Source organism: Esox lucius, chromosome 1, assembly GCF_011004845.1.
Source record: "Esox lucius isolate fEsoLuc1 chromosome 1, fEsoLuc1.pri, whole genome shotgun sequence".
NCBI lineage: Eukaryota > Metazoa > Chordata > Actinopteri > Esociformes > Esocidae > Esox > Esox lucius.
In genome coordinates, this window is record NC_047569.1 from 40,595,572 (window position 1) to 40,620,773 (window position 25,202).

The 25,202-nt window shown below is 40.2% G+C and overlaps 4 protein-coding genes across 6 annotated transcripts; 3 read left to right on the forward strand and 1 right to left on the reverse strand.

The window, feature by feature from the left end:
- The first annotated feature begins 938 nt into the window (after window positions 1–938).
- On the forward strand, window positions 939–6,382 carry guca1c (guanylate cyclase activator 1C). Its single transcript, XM_034292616.1, has 4 exons — window positions 939–1,366; window positions 1,808–1,957; window positions 3,450–3,537; window positions 4,060–6,382. The coding sequence occupies exons 1-4, from the start codon at window positions 1,172–1,174 to the stop codon at window positions 4,200–4,202; spliced, it is 576 nt and encodes a 191-aa protein (XP_034148507.1). The 5' UTR covers window positions 939–1,171; the 3' UTR covers window positions 4,203–6,382.
- A 3,489-nt stretch (window positions 6,383–9,871) lies between these two features.
- thrsp (thyroid hormone responsive) lies at window positions 9,872–10,532 on the forward strand. The gene has a single exon (XM_010865211.4). The coding sequence runs from the start codon at window positions 9,962–9,964 to the stop codon at window positions 10,400–10,402; it is 441 nt and encodes a 146-aa protein (XP_010863513.1). The 5' UTR covers window positions 9,872–9,961; the 3' UTR covers window positions 10,403–10,532.
- Window positions 10,533–10,979: 447 nt separating this feature from the next.
- ndufc2 (NADH:ubiquinone oxidoreductase subunit C2) lies at window positions 10,980–13,551 on the reverse strand. The gene is given in 3 exon segments (NM_001304251.1): window positions 10,980–11,180; window positions 12,235–12,378; window positions 13,293–13,551. Coding segments are annotated over 3 exon segments (330 nt in total). The 5' UTR covers window positions 13,429–13,551; the 3' UTR covers window positions 10,980–11,130.
- A 2,206-nt stretch (window positions 13,552–15,757) lies between these two features.
- rab30 (RAB30, member RAS oncogene family) lies at window positions 15,758–24,374 on the forward strand. 3 transcript variants are annotated; one of them, XM_020045975.2, is made up of 6 exons: window positions 15,758–15,916; window positions 16,426–16,470; window positions 17,297–17,395; window positions 17,485–17,568; window positions 17,883–18,066; window positions 21,942–24,374. In XM_020045975.2, the coding sequence occupies exons 2-6, from the start codon at window positions 16,432–16,434 to the stop codon at window positions 22,193–22,195; spliced, it is 660 nt and encodes a 219-aa protein (XP_019901534.1). In that variant the 5' UTR covers window positions 15,758–15,916; window positions 16,426–16,431; the 3' UTR covers window positions 22,196–24,374. The 3 variants fall into 3 exon arrangements, with proteins under 3 accessions (XP_019901534.1, XP_019901588.1, XP_010863509.1); XM_020046029.2 differs by lacking the exon at window positions 16,426–16,470 and adding an exon at window positions 16,609–16,776; XM_010865207.4 differs by lacking the exon at window positions 16,426–16,470 and having other exon boundaries at window positions 15,759–15,916.
- Window positions 24,375–25,202: the final 828 nt, after the last annotated feature.

Below are 25,202 nucleotides of genomic sequence, written 5' to 3' on the forward strand. Positions count from 1 at the left end.
CCTCTGTCTGCCTCCCTCTGTGCCTCCCCAGGCCTGTTAATCCTGTTTTCATCCAGGTCAATCTGCTAAAGGCAGATTTACCATAAGTGGAGTGCTGGGCTTTGATTGTCTGATTTTCCTGTTTCTTCTTTATTGGGACAACCTGTCACTACAGATAATTTGGCATCATGCTGCAAAGCAAAGGTCACCGGAGGTTCAGCCTGACAGGTACCGGAGGGGTCACCACCCTGCCCTGGTGTGTCAACTCAGTGTCAACTCATACTGTGGCACTCGATACCTGGCAGACTTCAGGAAGCAGTCAAGGTCACTGAATTAGGATTAAGTTTACGTTAGTCCGGCGCTGTCATTCAACTCCTCAGAAACACTGTTAATGAAGGTACCTAGAAACTGCATGCCCTCCTTGCCATACCAGAACTCTGGAATGAGAGAAACCCTGTCTGTAAAAACTATTGTATGATTACAGCTGAAGTGACAATTGGTTTCTATTCACACCATCTCAGGCTTATGGGCGATATGCTGTGAACAGCCTGCAAGACACCAGCAATATGAGACCTGATGGGGAATCCCTCTCTGTCACTACCGTGGTCAGTGAGGGTGGTCTACTGTCTCTGTCTCACACCCATGGGAACCCCCGGGAAAGACGAATGGTCTATGACTGACTGGCTGACTTTATGGCAGGTATGAATCCAATGGCTAAATGACCGCCAGTCACCACAGCTTAAAGGCTTCTTGACTTCATTTGGTCTCGTCGAATTAGAGATTCCTCTGCAGAGTGTAATCCCCGAGCCCCAGGTCTCTGGTGTTCTGCCTATAGCTACATCGCAGCGGTCATGGATACAGCATGCCCCGCCCCCTCGCTCATCGCTGATTGGGAAATGTCATCCCAATGTGCCAATCAGGCTGGAGTGCCAAGATGTCCCAGTGTTCTCAGAAGAGATGTCCAGTTATCCCTTTATAGGGTTATGTCTCTTTCTTTATTAGCCCGGGGGCTTTATTCCAGCAGATTAGGACAGAGTCAACGAAGCAAAAGTCAGTCGCAGGGTTGCATCTCCACTCCTAGTCGCTTTTCCTCCCTCTTGCTCCACTGCTCTTAGCTCCTGTAGGCCTCCAGGCCCGGACCACCTATCTGAACCCCGCAGTGCAGGCAGGAGCAGGTGTGTGTCGGTAGATCATGGGCGCCTACGAGTCCAACCTGGACGACATCCTGGCGGAGGACATGCACCACTGGTACAACAAGTTCATGAAGGAGTCTCCGTCCGGCCTGATCACGCTGTTCGAGCTGAAGACCATGCTGGAGATGCAGGGCATGACGGAGGAGGCCAGCAGCTATGTAGACCAGGTCTTCTTCACCTTCGATATGGACGGGGTAAGAAGAAACACCTCAGCTTTTCTTTCACTGATACGGTTCCATGATGAATGTAGAAACTTGACTGGTTTTCCAAACCACTGACAGACGCCTCATTAACAAATTCATTATTATCATTAGATTTATTTTTGTGAATACAGCATATGTCCAGACGTTCACAGTGCTTAGGCGTATAGTTAAGAGTGGAAACGTACCTGAGGCAATCTGCCGGTGATTCTGGCCATGACCTCTCTAAGCGCATCACTCTGGTTGACAAACTTCATTTAAGCAATGTAACAGACAGTGTTCTACTTACTGTGACCGTTTGTCATCTATCGCCACTAAAAAGAGTAACCTCCATGTTGTTTAAATGCGGTTTACTCCATGGTTGACTTGACTCTGGGACTGGGATGTCATAGTAGCTGGTAATTGACATTAATCAGAATATCATCTCCCTTCCAGGATGGATATATAGACTTTGTGGAATACATCGCAGCTGTCAGTTTGTTGCTGAAAGGGGAAATCAACCAGAAACTGAAGTGGTACTTCAAACTCTTTGATCAGGATGGAAACGGGAAAATTGACCAAGATGAAATGGGCACAATATTCAAGGTGACTCCATTATTTTAATTATTTTTCAGTATTCTGTTCTTCTGTAGTTGATGTGATTGAAAACCAGTCCAATCAAAAATGAATTTTTGTCAAAGTGCCTTATAAAGTTTTAAAAGATTAAACGTGAACTACTACTCTTCAAAGAAAGTTTAAGGGGCCTCAATAGTGTGTGTCACAAGCAGGTGGTGTAGTGCAGTGTTGCACGAGCAAGGAACCAGGTGCAGGCAGGGGTAGTCGGTGTGGATTCTTTAATTATAAGAAATAAACAAACACCGAGCACAAAACACACAAAACAAAGGGCTGACTAAAGCAGCAAAAACGACAATAAGAAATGGTACAAGTACTTACAATAACGGCAACACACACACGACATCCAAACATGACAAGAACAATGAGCCACAATGTGGGGAGCAGAGGGGAAACATATATACACATACAAACGATTCAAATTGGGACCTGGTGTGAAGGATTGAAAACATGTGACAGTCCGGGATGTGTTCGTGAGAATATGGGAACTTGTGAAAATATGGCACGGTGGCGCTGCTGCTCACCGCACCATGACAGTGTGCTACTATTTTTTTCATGTTGTTTAAAGGAAGCATTTCCCACAATACAAAGAAAGATGGAAAAAGTAGTTTAAAAATATCTAAACTATGAAAGGTATAGTGCAATAAAAAAATATCATGTTTCACATCTCAGAGTAGATGTGACTACTGAGAAATATGTCTTTTATGACAGAGAACTAAATATGTGTATATTCAATGCGCCATGTGAATCACATGGAACCTTTTGTCTTGTGCAATCGAACCTTTTGTCTTGTGCAATCGAACGTGCTGTGAACGCATTCTTCTAATCTTTTGCTTTTCAAAAAAAGAGAAGGAGGGGGGGGCTGTAATATTACTCCAGGACTGAGGGAGTTACGCAATCATCTGAAAAATCCCAGTAAGCTATCTTAAGCGGAATGAAATAAAACACTGTGATGACCTCACTAAGAACAAGATACAGTGGGGTTAACAAGTATTTGATACACTGCCAATTTTGCAGGTTTTCCCACCTACAAAGCATGTAGAAGTCTGTCATTTTTATCATAGGTACACTTCAACTGTGAGTGACGGAATCTAAAACAAAAATCCAGAAAATCACATTGTATGATTTTTAAGTAATTAATTTGCATTTTATTGCATGACATAAGTCTTTGATACATCAGAAAAGCAGAACTTAATATTTGGTACAGAAACCTTTGTTTTCCATTACAGAGATCACACGTTTCCTGTAGTTCTTGACCAGGTTTGCACACATGCTTTGTAAGCAGGAAAGCCTGCAAAATCGGCAGTGTATGAAATACTTGTTCTCCCCACTGTGGGTGGTGTATGTTTGACACACCAGACTAATTCTGGGGGAAAACTATTTGTACAGTTAAAAGCTTGACGGATGAAAGGGTTCCCCTGTGACATTCAGTGGTTCTCCTTTCTACTGTTATTTGTTTTTCCAGGCCATCCAAGACATCACCAGATGTTATGACCCCCCGACAGAGGAGATTGTTGCTCTCATCTATGAGAAGGTGGATATCAATAATGAAGGTAAGAATGATCAATATTTAAAGGTCCAGTGCCTTTTCTTGTCTCAGCATTAAATCATTTCTGGGGGGAATGACATAGAATTGTGATTGTTTTCAATTAAAATGATTACAAAAAAAGAGATTCCGAGCTAAGGTCAATTTCTCAAGCAGGATTTTTACAAAGACTGTTTGGGGGGTGGGTCAGCCGCTGAATAAGAGAGATGTATCATCATTTCACTGTAATTTTCTAACCTTAAAGTATGAAAATCAAATGTGTAAAACATTTTCTCCTAAGATGGAAATTATAGAAATGGGAGACTTTAACAGTGATGCTGATTTGAAAAATATGTCATTTGTCCTTACTCAAGATTTCTTTCATTTTAATGTTATATTGTTGACTTTCAAGCCCCAGAAAGTATATTTTGTCTAATTAATTTGCTAATGCCCACTGCTTCTCAGTACCTTAAATCACCAATATATATTACATATAATATTTGTTGCATGGCAACCTGGCAATAGCGTGTTGTTGTATTGAACCCACCAGGTGAGTTGACTCTTGAGGAGTTCATTGAGGGAGCGAAGGATCACACTGACATCATGGAGATGTTGGGCAAGATGATGGACCTCACCAACGTCCTGGAGATTATCGTCAATGGACAGAAGAAGCGTGTCAAACCACCACAGTGACGACATCACTTCCTGTTGCACTGACTGTGAGACTATACGGAGTAGATGGCTGATGAGGTTGTTGAGAACAGCTGCAGTGATTTTCTGCAGTGATCTGGCAGGGACAGTAATGATGGTGGAATGTTTTATATTATATATAAAATAGAAGTATACAAAAAAGCCCCAACAAAACCAAGCAGCTTGAGGATAAGGTGGACATACGTGAGTAGAAGGATCCATGTCCTAAATCTTCATTGATCAGGATCACTGAGTTGAGGTCTGGAAGAGCCACACCAGGAGGCCCTGTGACACATCTTGCCTATAATGCTGGCTTCCAAAATGACCTCCTATTCCCTATTCCTTATTCCCTATTCCCTAGAGTGTTGTGGTAGGGAAGAGGGAGCCACTGTGGAAGCATGTGTTCTCCATGTTATGAACTGGCACTAAACACTGGCTTCATGAAACAAGCCGTGGGAAAGGAGCTCCCATGGAGAAGTTGTTTTCACATTTGTTTTGTACGTTGCACTACAGTTTTAAATTTGAGACTTCCCCATGTCCCAGAATGTCTTTTGGTGGATATCTATATAAGTAAAGACCAATGTCTGCCAATCCAGTATGCCTTGCCAATGGTCATTTTCTTCAGACGCTCAACAGCTGTCACACAGGAAGGCTTGGTCTGGTCTGATCTGTTTAAAATCACCTAGTAAAAATGTTTTTTCTGTGTATCTGTCATCCCATGATAACTGCTGTCAAAGTAATCCGTGGAATACATTATATATATTTTCACTACATGATTTTCAAGGCCAAAATAATTCACTATAACAATATTATCGCAATATCTATAGAATATTTGAAGAGAAAAATTATGTTCAGTAATAATCGGTCAAATTAATCTTGAACTGTGTGTTTTTTCTCTTTTTTGGCAAACAAATTGCACTCAAAATAAGAGTATGGGGAGGTGGAGAGAGAATCTGTAAACATAACTATTATATATGATTTCCCTAATGGGGCCAATGATTTCAATGCCACTGTATGGGGCCAGACTTGTTGTTTAAGAACATGCATCGTTTGTAGGTGACATGAATGAGGTATAGAGAAACCGAGAGGAGTGTGTGAAAGAATACGTCATTTTCTCCAGGTGAATAGGCTACAAAACAACACGTATTTGCGGATCTCTCCTGGGGGTTCTAGTGGGGCTAACAAGTTGGTTTCAACACCAGTGTATGGGTCCAGACTCGTAATGTAAGAACATGTATCGTTTGTCTATAGGTGACATGAATAAGCTCGTTTTTGGAAAAATACACCTCAATTTTTGCAATACGATATTATCATATGTGTATTATTAACATGATATCAATATTTTATTTTTTAAATATCAAGGTTATCATCAATACCGGTATATCACAACACCCCTATTATGTAACACATAAATGACCTACCCACAGAGCCAGAGACTCATTTAGGGGTTGGCCTAATTATATACATTTTGGCAGCTCTTTGAGCCTTAAATGCCATAATGAGCTTGGTCTCAATTAAAGCACCAGGAGGAAGCCCAAGAACCGAGAACGAATTGACACATTTTAAACTTAGGGTTTAAACTAGGGTTGCTGCATAGTTGGGGTCTTGAATTCTAATTATATTATTAGTATTAAGGATACAATATTTCAAGAAGCTGGTATTGTACAGTACCAGTCCAAATTAGACACACTAATTTGAATAACACCCACCCATGTGAATTTTGGACACACCCACACTGAATGGGTAATTGCGCACCTAACTTTTGAATGGTAATGTATTTATCCAAAGGTCACAAACATTTTATAAACATAAAACAATTTTCATTTCAAGAAATAAACATATAATTTTCATCACAATTGAGTGAAGATGTTTTTTGGTTCAGCTTTGTTTGGTTCATCTGAGCTGAGACCCTACATCTGAACGTCACACCACTTTTGAGGGTCTAAAAGTGTCTGAAAGTCTTTGGTTTTAGACTGATTTATCTCTTGAAGACTGTGTCCATGCGACTACTGTATGATGAAACTGCACTGTCTGTTTTGATTGAATGATTGATATACAAATGTTCTATGTAACGTGAATGACATTTTAAAGCTTGTGTGTGTATTTTAAACAAGCATTTAGGTTGCCTTAATTTAATCATTAAAACCTGTTTAAATTTGATAAAATCCCAGGTATTACATATTTCATTGTCTTGAATGATTCACATATTTTCTATACACTGCCTGCATATACAGCCATCAGAAAGACTAAAAAGACATGCCATTCTCTCTGTTGTCTTGAAAGGACTTGTCTTGTCTATAGCAACAATATAATCATGCACTTGATGCATTAAGACTTGGACCAATGATTAGGATACTTCATTTGAAGATATAATTAACACTACAGCAGTCTACTTCCAGTGGTAGTAAGTTGAAACCATACTTCAGCAGGACAGGACCGATTGAGCCACTAAGACCTACAGGACAGAAGGATATTGGGATAAAACCTCCAATGGAAATGAAATGTAACCGTTATACAATTGATGCTAAAAAGTACTTACAGCTTTTTCTACAACTACAGTCAAATCTTCTACTAAACACTGAGATGTCTCTTGAACTTGGAGTCCATCTTTGGCAATCTTTATTGATTGGACATTATTTAGAAAGGCACACAGCAGTCTATATAAGATTGTACACTTCACAGTTCATGTCAAAGCAAAAACCAAGCCGTGATGTTCAAGAAATTCCATAGACCTATGAGATAGAATTGTGTCAAGGCATGGATCTAGGGAAGCATTTAAAGTTTCCTGAAGCATATTGAGCTTCATGACTGAAATGGAAAAAGTTTGACACCATTAAGACTTCCTGTAACTTGTTGTCTGATCAAACTAACTAACCATACAAGTAGGGCCATGGTTGTGACCAGTCCCAATTGCCTCTCTAACAAAACTTCAGTTTCTCTGCAGAAATAGGAGAACATTCCAGAAGTATCCAATCTTTGCAGCACTCAATCAATCTTGGGCATTTATCAAGTGTGGGTAGAAACAATTCTACATTTGTATTTACAGGAGGAATTGAGAATGATCATGTGCATAGAAATGTTTTGTTTAATTTAACGATCCGACCACTGTTCTGCACGCCAGCCGGTCATTGTATTCTTAGACTCGCTGCTCATACACGGCCCTGGCTACTTGCGATTCGACTTCATGGCGTCACATCAGTCTGAAAACGCACCATGACACAAGATAGAGTCGAGAGAACTGAAACACAAGCTGTGCAGAGGACCAAACTTGTGCGGGACAGTGCCACAGTGTGTTGCAATGTTTTGTTATTGTGTTCTATTGTGATCCGTTCGGCTGTTCTTTCACTATTAAAAACGTTTCAACACAATGAAGAGTTAAGGCCTTGTTAACAAGATTTTACACTTATTCTTTTAATGCATGGAACCTGCTAGGATTAACATGCATAATTTCAGTTAAAGATTAATTAACAAATACTTTCCACAGCGTTACTAGGGCCAGCACATGTTATTATGGGTTGATTAGAAAAATTTGCATAATCATATTTGCAAATTAGAGTGATTAAAAAAAGGGTGATTAAAAAAATATTTACTGAACAAGGAGCTGTTTTGAGAGCCAAAATGAAGCATCTCTTTTAAATGAACTGGTCCAAGCGAGCCGGATCACTGAAAAGACTCGACATTCCCATCACTATCTTGCACTAATGGCAAGAGACGTTAGTCATACAACCTAAAGAGACGTTAGTCATACAACCTAAAGAGACGTTAGTCATACAACCTAAAGAGACGTTAGTCATACAACCTAAAGAGACGTTAGTCATACAACCTAAAGAGACGTTAGTCATACAACCTAAAGAGACGTTAGTCATACAACCTAAAGAGACGTTAGTCATACAACCTAAAGAGACGTTAGTCATACAACCTAAAGAGACGTTAGTCATACAACCTAAAGAGACGTTAGTCATACAACCTAAAGAGACGTTGGTCATACAACTGGAGGGCTGCATATGAATCCAAAGATGTGTTCAGGGTTGCCAGATTTCATTGACTGTGAACCACATGATCACCTGCGGCCAGGGGCGCCGTATAGGGGGGGAATGTTAGGACAATTCCAAGGACCCATGACTGACAAGGGCCCCAAAAAATAGGTAACAGCTGTGCAGAGGGGGCCTGATTAGATTTTTTGTCATGGGGCCCAAAACTCCTGGCGGCGCCCCTGCCTGCAGCCACCGCAGGGAAGATCCGCCGATAGAGAATACCCTCCCCCTCTTCCAATTGGTTCCCTCAAAGCTTGGGCCGCCTGATTTCTTTCTCGTTATGCACCGACTTGTTTCATTGAAGAAGAAAAACGATGCCCATGTCTGGATGTGCTAGTAATCCGCCGCCAAACGTTCGATTGGACAATACAGTCCAGTTACTCTCGAGTCAGTGAAGAGTCGTTCAATTAGAACGAATCGTTGTGAACTGCAGGGCACTACTGTTCTATTCACATTTTATTCTTGGGATGGTGTTTTTATGTTGATCTGGATGCCGCATATTATTTCCATCATTTTCGGAACCTGTATACAGTCCAGAGACCTATTTAAAATGAACAAACTCCATCCTGAAGGTGTGTGAAACTTCAGCAGTTTGCTATTTCGGGATGAGATAAGGTTCTGTTTAAATATGCCTGTAGCAGTAACTCGAGGAGACATTTACTATCTTTGAATCTCTAAAATGTTATAAATGTTTTAAACTAAAACGTATCCTGAGACACTTTCACCTGCAAAAGGATCCCATCTGTTTCTCTCTGGAATGCATCGTGTGGCAGACCTCCCACTGGAGGACCAGCCTGCCATTTGATTTCCCATTGGCTGCATCTTTGTTATAATAATTCAACTCTCCTCTTGTGTTTTTCACATGTTTATAGTTTAACGAGTGACTGTATTTTGCATTATTATCATTACAAATTAACAGACCATAACTGATGCATGAATTCTCAATGGAAAACCATGCAAGGACATCCAAACATTATAGTCAGTTTTACATCATACATTGTCCTAATGTACCAATGTTTACTTTTCTCTGTTTAGGAGGTTGCGCTGAGAGGGGACCGTTGATAACTAAGTACACACACCTATGTACGCAAGTGACCTGACATCTCAAACACTGATGGCCTTGGATTTAAATGTATTACATAAAGTAATTCTGATCCCGTATTAATATCAAACCTTGCTTGATGTCATTCTGGGAGCTTGCACGGTAAACAACCGTAGTCAAATGCAAAATTGCAACCACTTTTTCAGTAAGTAAAATAAACTGTTCCAACAACAGAAATGTTTCCCTTATCTGGTGAAGTCGTTATAAATAGCCTATAGAATGTAAGGCTGGTTTCAGACCCCCAAGTTCACTTTCTACTAACAGAAACGTATATGCTAACCCACTCCCCACTCCTGAGAAAGCTGGTGCTGCTTGGGAAAAAATATTTCATCACTGTTGTGGCAGTGTCCATACTGCCAGAGAAAAGCTTGTGAAAATCAAACTATGACCTATTGGCCTCAAAACTCAATGTTCCTCAACAAATCACCTCATCCCGTTGTGTAAGACACTCAGATCAGGCCAGCCCAGCCCGACCCACCTCACGGTCATTTGTTTGCCTATCTCGGGCAGGCTTAGCATATAGCCTATAAAGTCCCAAAGCTCTCCCACATGCTTGCCTTGCATGCACGCTTCCAGCCGAGGAACCAGCTGTCAGCAGGTTCAGCGATCCTCTGAGGACCACTACTATGCAGACAGCCGAGAACAGGCTCCACAGGGGCTGCCTGCTCCTGGCCCTCAGGCGCTACAGTGCCGTTGTCCATGAAATGGAGCAGACTGTTCTTCTGCCCAGCCTACTGAGGGATGTAGAGTCATACTCTGAGGAAGACTGTTTCCAGGACTGCATCTCTGCAGCTGAAAGCCCAGCTAAAGACCTCTACGATTCCTACTTGATGCTGAAATCCATCAGAAACACGGTGGAAAGTGGAATGATGCCGCCAGATGACCGCAGCACAAAAACCCAGACCCGCCAGGCCCTGAACAACACCTTGGACTGCCTGATGGAGGCCGATCCTGAGGCTCTCTTTCACTTCCACCTCCGGGGCCTGTTCTCAATCATGGCGAACCTCACAAAGAAGTCCCAGGGTCTAACGGCCAAGTACATGGACATCATTGGAATAATGAATTAGCACATGACGACATCCTTCAACAAAACAAGGTTAACGTTTGACTTTTGAACAGAAGATAAAAGTTCAGGCTGTTTACATATACAGTGAATAGCCTGTGGTAAACCTAAATAAAACGGTGTGTCGGTTTTGACTTCTGAGTGTCATTTTTCCTTCCTTTGATTAGACAAATCACATCACAGGAATGACCAAACATTCAGCCATAAGAGCACTTTCAGCAGCTACTTGATTTCATGTTGGCAGTAATGTTATTTTAATAAAGATCAGTATTACTTACAATAATAGTATAACATCTAAATAAAAGTAAATTAGGAAAAGTTCAGAATTGTCTGTTTCAGGACATCTGTCATACTGAGTAAATGAGATACCCTACTATGAACAGCACACTAAGTCACAATGCCCAATACGGTATGAAAACGTTTTGTAACTTTGTAAATTCAGAATGGTCCCTGCCCATTTAGGTGTGTGGTTGTTTAGTTCCTCGAAAATATGTAATCTAGGCAATAATTAAATAGAAAATATATGACCTAAAACATAATGACACCACCTAAATTAGAAAGGAATAGTATGTAGCCATAAGCATGTTTTTCGTAGGATTTTTTTTATTATATACAAGACTAAGATTTCAGATCTGGTAGAGGGTGATAACTTTACACCAACACAGGCCCCTACATTGACAGGTGGCATTCTGTTAAACATGTTCTCTCCTTCTGCCAGCCAGTCTCCTACACTCAGCGAATTGGGGTGAACGGCTCCACAATCTCAGCAAATGTCTTCTTCTCTGTGAACATGAAGACAGAAACAATTGATTACATTCTGAATTTAAAAACAGTAGGGAAATATATTGCTTGCCCAGGTTTCGTGAAACAAGTCTAGTTAATTGCTTTATGAATACACATGCCATATCAATTCAGGAAATATATTACGTAACATATGCCAAAGAGATTTCAAATGGTGAATGGTAGCTCCTCGTTTTGGGGTCTTAACTACAGCCTGAACTAGAAGAAACAACGGCAGTTTAATATAGGATGGTCCAAGAGAACATTATTAAGGCAAATCCCAGACAAAAATATGAATCTTTGATCATGGCATTTTCATAACACATCACATGTGTTTTAGACAAGCATTTCAATCACGTTCAGCAGCTGTCATCTAGGGAGTCCAGAACTATCAGACACATTTGGCCTAGTTAGTACAGCAGAGGTTTTAAAGTGAACAGAAAATAATATAGCGTAGGTAAACCTGAATATTTATCTTTCATCATTCCTTAATATTTAAAGCATTGGGGTTTTCCATAGACAAGGGGAACATGAAAAACACAGTTGTTTGGTAAACTGTAGTTTGTGTGTGAAATCCAACTTTTGACTGCCTGTCTCACACACAATCAGTTTGTTGGGGTGAAACAATCCAGTCGTAAATTAAACCAGTCAATGAAATGGGGTCAGGCCTAAAACCCCTGTCCCATTTAGGCCTAAAACCCCTGTCCCATTTAGGCCTAAAACCCCTATCCCATTTAGGCCTAAAACCCCTGTCCCATTTAGGCCTAAAACCCCTGTCCCATTTAGGCCTAAAACCCCTGTCCCATTTAGGCCTAAAACCCCTGTCCCATTTAGGCCTAAAACCCCTGTCCCATTTAGGCCTAAAACCCCTGTCCCATTTAGGCCTAAAACCCCTGTCCCATTTAGGCCTAAAACCCCTGTCCCATTTAGGCCTAAAACCCCTGTCCCATTTAGGCCTAAAACCCCTGTCCCATTTAGGCCTAAAACCCCTGTCCCATTTAGGCCTAAAACCCCTGTCCCATTTAGGCCTAAAACCCCTGTCCCATTTAGCCCTACCTTTGTCAGTGAAGTGCTCTGGGTGTAGTCGTACATATTCATCCATGTCCCGGTCTAGCCTGGCATATGTGTAGTTCTCGTATTTGGTAAGATAGTAACCAAAGAACCAACCAATGGAAACCGCCAAGGCTTGCCGGTGAAGACCTGAAGAGGCAATGATAAGATAATTTGGTATGAATGTACATACAGAACTTCGCAATGTAACAAATTTAAAACATTGTCAAATATTTTCTGTTTCCACAATGTCACAGTTGACTGCAATTATAGAGTTACAGAACCGTTCGTTACTGTAGTTTCCAAACAGCAAATGTTTTTATATTGACAGCCTAGAATGGCCGGGTAGTGTAATTTATGTAATATTCAAAAACCTAGAGATGACATCAACTCAACAGTCAATTCACCTTTATTATGCTTAAATGTAACAGTTGCTTGGCAGACAGGAGCCAACCTTCTTGCAATGAATAAGACACTGACATGTCACTCAACTATTAGAAATGTGAAATTAAACTAGACTCAATTCAATTCTTTCGCTGTTATTACATGTACACTTTGCATTATTGAGTAGCTTTTTGCGAATTAATTTACAAACCGGACAAGAACGATTAAGCAGTAAAAAAACGTTAATATGTATGGAACTAAAGCAGGCAGGTAAACAACAGTACTGTTTCTGCAGGAAGCTGCAGTACAGTACTATGCTAAGCTAGTTAGTTAGCTGTCAAGCTAAACTTGTTAGTTACGGGTGATGTATTTAAATTAGACAACGTTGCCTGATTGCTAGTTTAGACATCGACTACGCAGTTAATTAATTAATTTTTTAACAATAAACAGTTAACTATATAAGTAGTAATTTCATTTGATCAAAAATAGCTTGACTTTGACTCAGTACAAAGCTAAGCTTAAAGGACAAGAATTGACTTTACTGCAGTATGAAATACTCCCCTCTTATGCTCAGGTACTGATGCGGTTTTAAATGGCTCTCGAGTGAGTTCAACGTACGGTAGCTAGTTAATATTGTTTAACCAACATGGAATAATAAATAACCAAATAACAAACCGTACCTGATTTAAAGGCCGGCCTGCGGTTGACGGCATTGTGTAGCATCGCTGTACACCAGCCCACAAAACCAAGCCAGACGGAGCTTCGGTTTATTATTCCTGGAGGCGGGAGGTTTTTCGCTTCATCTGGAAATTTCATGTCGGCAAACGTACTGATTAAAACTACGAATTATTAAACAACTCACCGTGCTCACTAGTCTGTTATAGCATTTCAACTCCCTCAAAGACAGAGGAAGGGCATGTTTATTAGCCGGACCAGTGTAACCGTGGAACCAGTCCGTGAAGGAACTAAAGTCTGGAATTCTACGAATTCCCTTTTCTGGCAGACATTAATTTCACCAGCTCGTCCTCGTCATTATTATTGAAAGGTTTCACTCCGAAATTTATAAAGATATTTATATGTAACACTTAATAGATAACATTGCAAATGTGTTCAAATATCTAACCAGTAAACTGTATACACCAGGGCTGCCCAACCCTGTTCCTGGAGATCTACTGTCCTGTAGGTTTTTTTCTCCCCAGAATTGAATAATGTGACTTGAATAAGGTTTTACCTTCAAAATAAAATATTTTCTAAGTATTGAAAATGTATCAGAAAACATCAGACATTACTTTTTACAATTCATTTTCATTATTTTAAAGGGATAGCTCGTCCAAAATTTATATTTTTCTCAAAGTTTACTTACCAAAAGATATTCCAGAAGGCACATAGAGTAATTTTTTTCCAACAATCCATTATTCCGCTATGTTCCAGTCTCTAATTTGCGTTAATAGCATCGTCAAAATTCGAAAATGGAAATGTTTTGTACCACTATCGCAAAGCTGCATTGCAAGCGGAAAACAACTCAAACACTTCAGTAATCTGTCTCTGTAGCATTGATTTTTTAAAACTGTACACTGACGAAACAGCTGGGGGCATTGGCTGAATTCAAACTGGCACTCGCAAACTATTTCCTAAAGCCACCATCAACAGCTTCTGTTCTTCGGCAGTGATGTCATTGAGGTGAGCGTGAAATTTAACCTCAAAGCTATGTGAAGAAATGTTGCTTCGCCTAGCTTTTTAAAATTGCTGTTAGTTTACACACCTACCCATCCTACTATTGCTGCTACTATTGATAAATAAACTTTTAACTTTGTTTCCTTTGTAAGTATCGATGTCAACTTCTGCCTGCTTGTGGATCTTGAGTTATTTATATTCTACCCACTCTGCAATTGGGACAGTTCCTCTGCCTCTCCCGAGTCGTGGGAGAATCAATGGAGCAACTTTGCTAACGAGACAATTTTTGCGAGAAACATTTTAATACAGAGGATCGTGCCTCACGTTCACTTAGAATAAGACTAAAGGCTAATGCAATTCCATAAAGTTACCCAGTTTAACTCGTGGAGACCAGACAGATTGTAAGTAATACTTCTGATTACTATGTTATAATACACAAAGTACACATTGCCTCTGGATATTCTGGGCAAAGGTTGAGGATTAAGTGATCACCATCGCCCCCTTTAGCTGCTCTTCAATCTTCTATCCGGTCAATTCATCATATGTGTATTATGGTAAGAACAAGTAAGGCTCTATTCCTCGAAAAAATTTCTTCCTGCTCATATTCAGAGTCAGACATAATATATATGTATTTTCGTTACTCTCTCAAGCAAATTAAGTTTGACTGTCAGATGTGAATATCAAAGACGAAATAGGTGACCTGCTTTCTAGATAGTGAATACTAACTTTTGTTTTCTGACTCTTCCTGAATGAACACGTGGATTGATACGATTGTGAACAAAACTGACCAGTAAACACAGGAAGTTCCTATTTATTTGAAATGAAAATTATATCACCAAAATGTAAACTTTATTTCGAGGAATACAACATTGTCATGTTCTTTGAGGTAATCAACAACCCGTGTCCTACTTAGTGTAAAATGTGTGTTTTAGACAAATTTTCCGCTTGCAATGCAGCTTTGCGATAGGGGTACATACGATTTAATTCATGAATTTGTACAATGCTAATTATTTACTGTGACAGAGCTGAATAATGGATTGTTTTTAAAAATAATACTGTATGTGCCTGAAGGACTGGTTGCCAGGGACTCGAGGTGGTATGTTGGGAGGACTGCAATGAGAAGTCCACACACACACACACACACACACACACACACACACACACACACACACACACACACACACACACACACACACACACACACACACACACACACACACACACACACCAAGCCAAGCCTGGACTAAAAAACATATAGACACTACTACTGAGTTAGAGACTCATAACATTATCTGTCCATCTGTCCACTGTATTTGACTATCATACCATTATAGATAGACATGTGACAAGGGACTGTCACCGAAATATGATTTTTGGACCAAGTATCCCTTTAAGCGAGGGACTTTTATTTTGAAGACAGGAACTGGTGTGGCTAGCTCTTATACGTAGAGTGATACGGCTGCGTTCTGCTGACTGGCTGGCGGTCTGCTGCTGTTGCTGAGGCTGAGTGAGAGAAGGGGACGGTCAGGAGTGAACAGCACTGGTGGTCAAAAAGATCTGTTGTCAATTTTGCTGAGCAGACTGAATGCATATCTACATACTTTAAAGCCGGGGGTATCCCCACGTTGTGGTAAGTGTAATTATTATTTTAATGGCACGAATATTTATCTTGCGACTTGCCATTATGGACACCTTTGCCAGAAAACTGGGTAGCAAGCTAACAAGCTAACGTTAGCTTTTTTTGGGTAGGAAACAGATGGATATAACAGCTAGCTTGTTTGATTTTGAGAATCCCCGCAACTTGTTCGTTTATAGATAACTACTAGTGCTGAGATAGTTGTTTAGGTGACCTGTGTTTATTTGCTAACTAAACAAGAGCTCTTGCTAACTACCATCTAAGAAATTGCGAAGTTGCTGTAATCAATTCAACCAGCAAGGTAGCTATGCAGAGGCTAGCCAATGGTCATTCACCCTCTGTATTAGAGATGCTTATTATTTTAAGGGTATTTTGGGGATACCATATGGACAGCCTTATATATATATTTTTTTGTGTATTCTTGATTTATGTCATTTACATTTTTGAAAGTAGGCGTTTACAAACAATTAGCTAGTTGCATTATGCAATTTCTCTCTCTATAGGTTTGGATGGACACATACCCAGGCAATACATGGCTATCTATAATGGTATGATAATCAAATACAGTGGACAGATGGACAGATAATGTTGTGAGTCTTTAACTCAGTAGTAGTGTCTATAGGGTTTTTTGGCTGTGTGTGTGTGTGTGTGTGTGTGTGTGTGTGTGTGTGGACTTCTCATTGCAGTCCTCCCAACATCCCACCCTGAGTCCTTGGCAACCAGTCTGTAAAGGCACATGCACAGTGGGCCCTGCCATAGCAACGTCTTGGATCCTTCAAGAGGAAAAACACTGAATGTGCTTCAAGGAAGCACAATGGGTCTTTTGATGTCATGCATAAAGGCTGTGTTTGGAAGTAAATGCTTACTGTCAGACACAGACTAAATGTCAACAGTTGTAATTCCTCTCACTTGTAGAATATCAAAAGAAGCTTGAGCATCTATTGCTACTGTGGCTAAAAATGCAGAGCTACTTAAAACATTTGTTTACCAATCTCTGCTCAAATGACCGTCACAGATGTAGGCCTAACATTACGCAAACTAGGAAGGAGGACTACATGAAAAACAAATAGTGCAGCCAAGCAGTGCGGAATAAAACCTACAAATAATAATATTGATTTAGTTCAGCTCTTTCGCTTATTTTCAGCCTGCATTAGGGATGTTAAATGGTCATTTGAATGCAACTCCTGTTTTGTATTAGGGTTAATAGATGTCTATGCCAGATGAATGTGGTTCCTCTCTGCAGTCTTACCTGTTCTGTTACACAATTCACTCCATGTTCTCCCCTCTGGCTCACTCCTTTTTCTGCTCTCTTTCACACTCCCCCTCTCTCCTTTCTCACTTTCACACTTTTATTTTTTTTTCCTTTCACAACAGATTAGGGTGAACATGGAGGATTATGACTACCTGTTCAAAATTGTACTAATAGGAAATGCTGGTGTTGGGAAAACCTGCCTAGTGAGACGCTTCACACAGGTTAGTGTTTTCAGCATGCACTGAACCTCATCATGGCCTGTTACAAAACAACTGCTTCAAATTGTGTTGTTTCCCTCCTTGTTTTCCAGGGTCTGTTTCCGCCAGGACAAGGGGCCACCATTGGAGTGGATTTTATGATAAAAACTGTGGAGATCAAAGGGGAAAAAGTAAAGGTCTGTCAAATCTCACATAATGTATCATTTATTTTGTATTAAAGGATTTGTTAAGCATTTATGTAGTGCTTATGAAAGCCTAAGGAATTATCTTCAAAGCCTTCATAACTAAGCTGTCATTCATTTGAAGTGGGATAATTTTCTTTTCATCACCACAAAACTTCTACAATGAGAACCAAAGAGCTGACCTAAACAATGACCATGATGTGTCTTATCCACTTTAGTTAAATGCCCTTTCTAAAGAGCTTCTGCTAGGTCTGAATTACCCAAATGTATAGTTACTTAAATCAGTTTTTTACCTTGTTTTTCTCCAGCTTCAGATCTGGGACACGGCAGGCCAGGAACGTTTCCGTTCTATAACCCAGAGTTACTATCGTAGTGCCAATGCTCTCATCCTAACCTATGACATCACATGTGAGGATTCTTTCCGGTGCCTTCCGGAGTGGCTGAGGGAGATTGAACAGTATGCCAACACTACAGTGGTGACCATCTTAGTTGGTGAGATTCAATGTACTAGTTATGGGTTATCCTAAATTGCAGTTTTCTTCTTCAATACTGTAGTATGTTTGACCTGAGCTCAGTGTAGCCCTAATGTAGTGCACTTGACTATAATAACAGTAATGATAATATGCCATATAGCAATTAGAGACTTGTATCCAAAGAATGTTTAAGTTATGCATACTTAAGTGTTTCCTGGAACGCTTTACTAACGCCGGGGGGGTGCTACGCCACAGCAAAATAATGTTATGTATTGTCTGAAATGGGTGCGTGCATTTTGAATGAATCTCTTATTGTTGGGATTCACTTGACGGACATTTGATGTTGCCAAGGTAACCTGGGTCGGATGTGCGGTGCCAGAGAGCGCTAGCTACTATGACGGCAAAACGAGTATCGCTTGACTACTTCTATTGAGCATTGCTAGTAGGGTTGGGTATCAAGAACCAGTTCCGAGTTGGAACCGGTTCCAAATTTCCAATGGCCGTTGATTCGAAAAGAGTTGTGCATTTCGATTCTGCTTCGGTTCCTAATGCTTGCAATTCAGTTGGGCATAATGCAGTCCATAAAATGTGCACTTATCTGCCATCACCTGCTATGCGGAAGGCGGACTTAATGTCACGTAATTTCACGAATTAACTTGGCTATCTAGCAAATGTGAGCAGACTATACTAACATTCATGGACACCAAGCTACCTAGTTTTCAATAATATATATCATAATTATTATTATATATAACCTACCAGCTGGTATGTGGGTAAATTAATGTCATCTACCCAGCTTGCTTGTACTTTCTTTAAAACTAGAAAGCCCGCTTATCAAAGCAGTGATCAAGAATACAGCTCTGGAAAATATCAAGAGACCTGTAGCAGTGTGTCTAGAGGTGTGTAGAAAAGGAGTCGAATGCAGGGAAAGTAATTGTATTGCGTTCTTCAGAATACAAGGCACGCAAAACTCAAATAACGCACAAGCGCAAAAACCCACAGCACAAGGCAAATACAGAACACTGAACATAGAACAATACCACACAAAGACGCCCAGAAACAAGGGAACTAATATAGGCAACCTAATGAGGGAATGGACACCAGGTGTGTGCAATAACAAGACAGGACAGTGCCGTGGGAGGAGGAGCGGCGTGGCTAGAAGGCCGGCGATGACGCGCACCGAACACCACGTCGGGAGGGGTGGCGCGCGTCCTCCATGCGCGTCCTCCATGCGCGTCCTCGTTACAAGACCACTGCACTTTTCTTTCCTTTCCCAAAAAAGTTGAAAAGGAAAGTTTTGAGTGAGGAACAGAAGCGTTCAATTTGCTGTGGAAATTGAAATGTTACCCAACCCTAGTTGTTAGTACTCAAGCCTGACAATATGAAAGAGTGAGTAGTGAAAGCATCACTGAACATCTAACATGACCTGACATTATGCAACATTACAGATGAAACCTCAGAAAATATCTCAGATTCGAACGTTGTGAGAGACTTATGATCATCTCTGTGATGAAACCGTCGCACCTGGTCAAAATGAATCGGATAAAGCTGTGGATGCGAGAACCCCTGCACCTGTCCTTATTTACATATGATCAGCAGCCGATGAATTGACAGATTTCAACATAAATGATTAATTTTTCTCCATGACAAAAGCCCAGAGCCAAAGTCCTTTGAAAGAGCAAGCTCTGCCATCGTTTGGGTTACTGCTCGAACCAGAACCACTGGTTTGTTTATCCTCTCACTAGTCACTTAAAGCCCTATTAGATAATCATGATGCCAGCCACTGAAATTATGACGACCATTTATGATCTCCAAGTATGTCGATACGACCTGAGTGACTTAGGAAAAGCAAGGCAAAGCAAGTTTATTTGTCTACTGCATTACATACACAAAGGCATTTCAAACCATACAAACGCATGAACATCAGAAATAAGAGAGAAAATGCAGAATAAATGTAAATAAATAATACAATTATAGCCTGTGGTGGTGATACAATATTTAGTATTGTGGTACGTTTGTGTGTGTTATTCATCGTCATCTTATTTTATATCAGGCCTACCTAGTATTATTATTATTATTATGATAATCTTAATTGTGGTCGTGGTTACGGAGGCTGTTACGATTGTTATTTTTTGTGATAATGGTCTTATTGGTAATCAAGCCTGATCTTATTCTATGACGTTTGTTTACACAGTCTCTGACCAGACGTGAGTTTGATTATAAGTATACGACTAAGATAATATTGGCTTGTTTCCAAAAATGCTATTTGGGCTTGTGTATAGTTTTGACCATGAGGCACACGAAAACTGAGAGCGAGTTTAAATAAAAGCTGTAGTGTTCCCATCTACTGTCTAGCCCTGGTGCCTACTGTACATCTGGGCTACTACCAGGGTTGCCAGATTTTATTGACAGTATGTGGCCCAAACACACAAGCACTCACCAGAAAACCTGCCCAAACGTCATTTTCACAATACAACCCTATCTGTAAATCGACCCGCCCAAGCCCATTTTTGCCCACACACAGTCATTAAACATTTCCCAATTATGCGGGAAACTCCCCATCTGGCAACACTGGCTACTACTTGCTGTGATTGTTTCTCTTCAGAGTAGTTCATACATTCCACTTGTAAATACATAAACGTATTACTCTATTTGCATTTCTGGTTAGACGCAAACTACATTTCATTGTACTTGAACTGTTCAATGACAAAGTTGAATCTAATCTAGTTCCTTTTCTGAAAAAACAATGATTTGGGCTTGGTTGCCACCATGTTTTGGGGTATTTTTCATACATAAAATGTGTCTGCAGATCATTTCTGGCATCAAACTGGCAAGGTTTTGGCTAGGTAGGAAAAGTGGATTAGGAAGAGTTTATTGATGTAATTACAATGACATAAAGAGGGAAAACATTAGCTAGGGAGCCCCCCCATATAATACTGTAGGAAACACTGGTACATAGGTTTTACCTTTGGGGGCTGGGAGTACTGGATTTGCAAACCAAATGATTAGATAAAATGTACTTCATTGCCCATTTTCATGGAAATTCCTTTAGCCAGCAAAGTGAATCATCCCACTGAAGGAGTGTGGTTATCAACACGCTGAAGATAAAAGTCCCTAAAAATCTAGCGTTACCAGTGGAAGGACTAGGTATCAGGTCATGTTACCACTTCCCCCGAAAACAATGGTGCAGATACTTTATAGTAGATTGCATCTCTATTATGGGAGGGTCCAGATTAAAGACTGGTTTACGTAATCTGTTTCTTTGAGACAATGTCCTACAAGCTAATATTAGATGCAATTGTTCTACAGGGTGATTAAGGTTAGGTTGCAAAGCCTCCACTATGGAGGGAAACGCTTAATACAAAATGAATGATGTAATTGGAGGCATTCCATACTATCAGTTATTGTACACAAATGTATTCAAGAGGAAAGCACTTTTGGCGTGTTGGTTTGTTATTGGCCTTATGAAACAAACAGTATTGTTCAGTGTCACTAAAGCTTTAAGCCACACACCTAGACACATCTGTGTGTCTGACCTTTAATGTGGAAAAGCCCCTGGGACTAAGAATGGAGGCACGCAGGGCTTTGAGTCTCTTTGGATAACAGTCTCTGCTTTATCTGGGTTACACTTTATTTATTTACAGTCCCAATAATCCATCTGTCTCCTAATGTTTGTTCTAACCCTCACCTTAACCCTAAACCTTACCCTAAACATAACCCTGACCCTAACAATTAATTGCTTATCAACAAAGTTTGTTGACACTGAATATTTGTAGAGCTACAGATGGACATTGGAACTCAACAAGCAAAGTGTAACCAACATCTGTTGTAGTAATACACATTTAAAATAATAAGAATAAGAATAATAATGTGAACATTTCCATTGTTTCTCAGGGAATAAGATTGACCTGGCTGAGAAGAGAGAGGTCCTGAGGCAGAGAGCTGAGGAGTTTGCAGACTCTCAGAGCATGCTCTACCTGGAGACCTCCGCTAAAGAGTCTGACAATGTGGAGAAGCTCTTCCTGGATCTGGCCTGCAAGCTGATCCGTGAGGCCAAACGGAACACGCTGGACAACAATGACACGGCCCACTCCATGCCCGGCGAGGGCAAAGCCATCAGCTACCTGGGTTGCTGCAACACAAACTAGTCGGATCTTGCAGAGTGAGCTGGATCCTGTTCACTTCTCCTCAGAAGGAGCAGAAAATGGAAATGGGCGGTTCTTGTTGGAGGGATTCAGATCAGTACCAGCCTGTCTTACTATGTTTCGGGACATCATCTTTCCATTTGGTGCCGACTGAACGCGACCCTGGGGCATGGTGTGGCCTCGGTGCAGAACATCGGAAGTGACCGGACATGCCTGTCTGTCCCAGTCTAGTCCCTCCAAGCCGTTTCTCTCAACAAGGGACCACATGTTGTATAATAACCTGCTAGTCCTGTCCTTCCTGGGAATATAAGTGTGTGTAATACCGACTACTGCCACTAGAGGTGCAAATCCCATTATCCCTGATACAACGGGGAGAACAAACTGTACGGCCTTCATGCAATCTGTCTTTAATATGTGGAGTTTTCAAAGGACATTCAAGGAAGGTGATACCGGTTTGAGGAGTTCATTCAAGCACCCTCATTTATTTGAGCAAAAACAATTGTTGTTGTATCTGGGTCATGTTTAGATTTTAATTCAAAAGAATTACCTAGCCGTGATTCGCTTGGTTTTAACGCACTATAATTACTTTGTCAGTATTTCCCTTCTAAGACTCAGCTGTAATACATGACTTTGATATATTTATATAATATACCCTAAGACTTTATTAGCACAGCTATTGATTATTTTTGGTGACATTATTACAGTATTGAAAAAAAAAAAATAATGCCAATATACAAGATCAGATTTTTTTTTGTTTTTGTTTGTTTCATTATAAATCTTCAAATCCAAGATCTCATGGTAACGCTAAACTATTCTAGTGATAGTGGGATCGTTTTACTTATTTCAACCTCGTCTACAAGAAATCAATTGCACAGTTTTGTTTCTCAGCTCCGTTTACCGAAGTGTTTATTGGTGTGTGAACGTTCATGACACATCTGATTTGCAATGCAGTATTGCATGGTAAACTAAAACAGTCAGAGCTTTGTTTTTTGTCTGCCTTTTCCATGAATTATGATATTCATTGCAGATAATGGACTAGTGTTTTTGATCAACTGTTACAATAACCTGAATGTGTTTTTTGCACCTGAACTGTGAATATCTTGTTTTCTTAAGTACATTCTCAACATTTTACCTGCTGCTAAACTATATGTTTATGTTGTGTAATATGAATCCAACCTATACTCAAGAATAGATTATATTTATTCTTAAGCTTAATAGGTTTCTGTAGTGCCAATTACATACTTTATTGGTATAATGCATTGTTATAACTGTTGAGTTCAAATACATAGTCATTAGTCAGCTTTTACTTCGCTGCAAAAATATTTCAACAAATGCAGTTTGTCAGATTGTTTTCAGCCGTCAACAGAGATTTTAAGACTCATCCCATGTTATATATTGTTATTCTGGATTTACTATGTTTTCTACATTCCTGAAGACATGTTCCAGTTTGTCATAGTTCCAAAAGTGTGCACTTGTCTTTCATGATTGATGCCCAGTTTTTTAGCCATGATTTCAAACTGTAATGCATTTTACATCAGCACTTTCTCTTAAGTTTGTTTGTATACTTATAATTTGCAGCCTGTGTACAAGTGTGTGTTTGTACTGACATTTTCAACCATATTTGTATGTTAAATGCCACATACAGGAAGAGGATGAGTAGAATGTTAGCACAAAAAATAGGATTCCAGGCTAGTTTATAGCTTAGCTGTATTCATTGTTATGCTTTCAGTGAGGTTTCTTGTTGGCGTCTACAACATGCTCCTTTCAGACGGAGTTTCCTTCTAGCTTTATTGTCATAGACATCATTGCCATGTTCTGTATATTGAGACTAGTTGAATATGGCAATTTCTTGTTTACGTTTTATGTCTGTATTTTAACGTGACCCTTTGCCTTGAAATAACCGCTTTTATTTACATTTGTTCCCTCCTAAACATGAATATGTTCAAGTAATGTTAATATAGCTGGTATTATTTCCTGTTGGCTGTTCCAGTTGTTCCACATTGGTCAGCAGTATTGAGCCAAGTTTTTATCTTCTAGGGAGCAACTGAGTTAAATTACCTCTCCAGAGAAAGAGAAGCTTAAGGATTTTGTTACATTTTATTTGTATCTGAATGTTTTGCCTTGATGTGTACAAAATAATACCTAAAGTTACTCTGTACATTAAATAATCACACTAAACATCTCTCACGTTTTTGAATCAATGACTTGTGATTTAAATGTTAAACTTTAATGTGATTATTGCTTAATGTGATGAAGCTTCTTAAATGTGCACAATTTCAACGTTTGTTATAGATTTTTCATTTTTAAATTGTATTGTACATTTTTAATGAATTAATTTAATATCCATCAATTCCGCCCACTGCTGACTTTTAAATAACAATTGCCAGTGAAGCTCACACTTCCTCCTGAACCAAGCTTGAGCTGTTGAATCTACTACTAAACCTCCACTAGGGAAACCTATGACCCAAGCTCCAGTTGTTGAATCTACTGCTCCACCTCTACTTGTGAATCCTGTGACCCACGCTTCCACGTCGATCTTATTAGTTACTCCACTTGCACCACCTGTGCCAGGCCTACAATATAGCGGCATGCCAGTGGAGGAAAAGGAGAAACCCCACAGCTAAGAACTACCAAAGACCATGTTGTGAATGAAGGCGACGCCCATATAATTGCCTCCGGAAATTCAGGTAGAAAATGGGTAGACTGCCCAGCCGATCCATGGATAACGCAACACCAAAATGTAAGCGAGAAGATGGCGAAACTAACCCACAACCACTGTTGCCAGATTTCTGTGACTGTAAATCACACAACTACAAAAAAGACGCCCGAACTTTTTCTATACAACCCTATCTATAAGTCGACCCGCCCCGGCTCATTTTTGCCTACACATTGTCCTAAACATAGCCGATTTTGGTTGGAAATCCCCAGATCTGGCAACACTGCCCACAACCGTCCTGCCGCCTGCTAATATAGCACTACTGATGGGTCGTTCGTGATCGAACTGCTTTTT

Excerpts from the sequence above, each read along its gene's own strand:
- guca1c (XM_034292616.1), top strand. The coding sequence starts at position 1,172 with ATGGGCGCCTACGAGTCCAACCTGGACGACATCCTGGCGGAGGACATG. Across the intron at positions 1,958-3,449 it reads AAATGGGCACAATATTCAAG|GCCATCCAAGACATCACCAG; the intron begins GTGACTCCATTA and ends TTGTTTTTCCAG. Across the intron at positions 3,538-4,059 it reads GGTGGATATCAATAATGAAG|GTGAGTTGACTCTTGAGGAG; the intron begins GTAAGAATGATC and ends TGAACCCACCAG.
- thrsp (XM_010865211.4), top strand. The coding sequence starts at position 9,962 with ATGCAGACAGCCGAGAACAGGCTCCACAGGGGCTGCCTGCTCCTGGCC.
- rab30 (XM_020045975.2), top strand. The coding sequence starts at position 16,432 with ATGGACACATACCCAGGCAATACATGGCTATCTATAATG. Across the intron at positions 17,396-17,484 it reads TAGTGAGACGCTTCACACAG|GGTCTGTTTCCGCCAGGACA; the intron begins GTTAGTGTTTTC and ends CTTGTTTTCCAG. Across the intron at positions 17,569-17,882 it reads TCAAAGGGGAAAAAGTAAAG|CTTCAGATCTGGGACACGGC; the intron begins GTCTGTCAAATC and ends GTTTTTCTCCAG.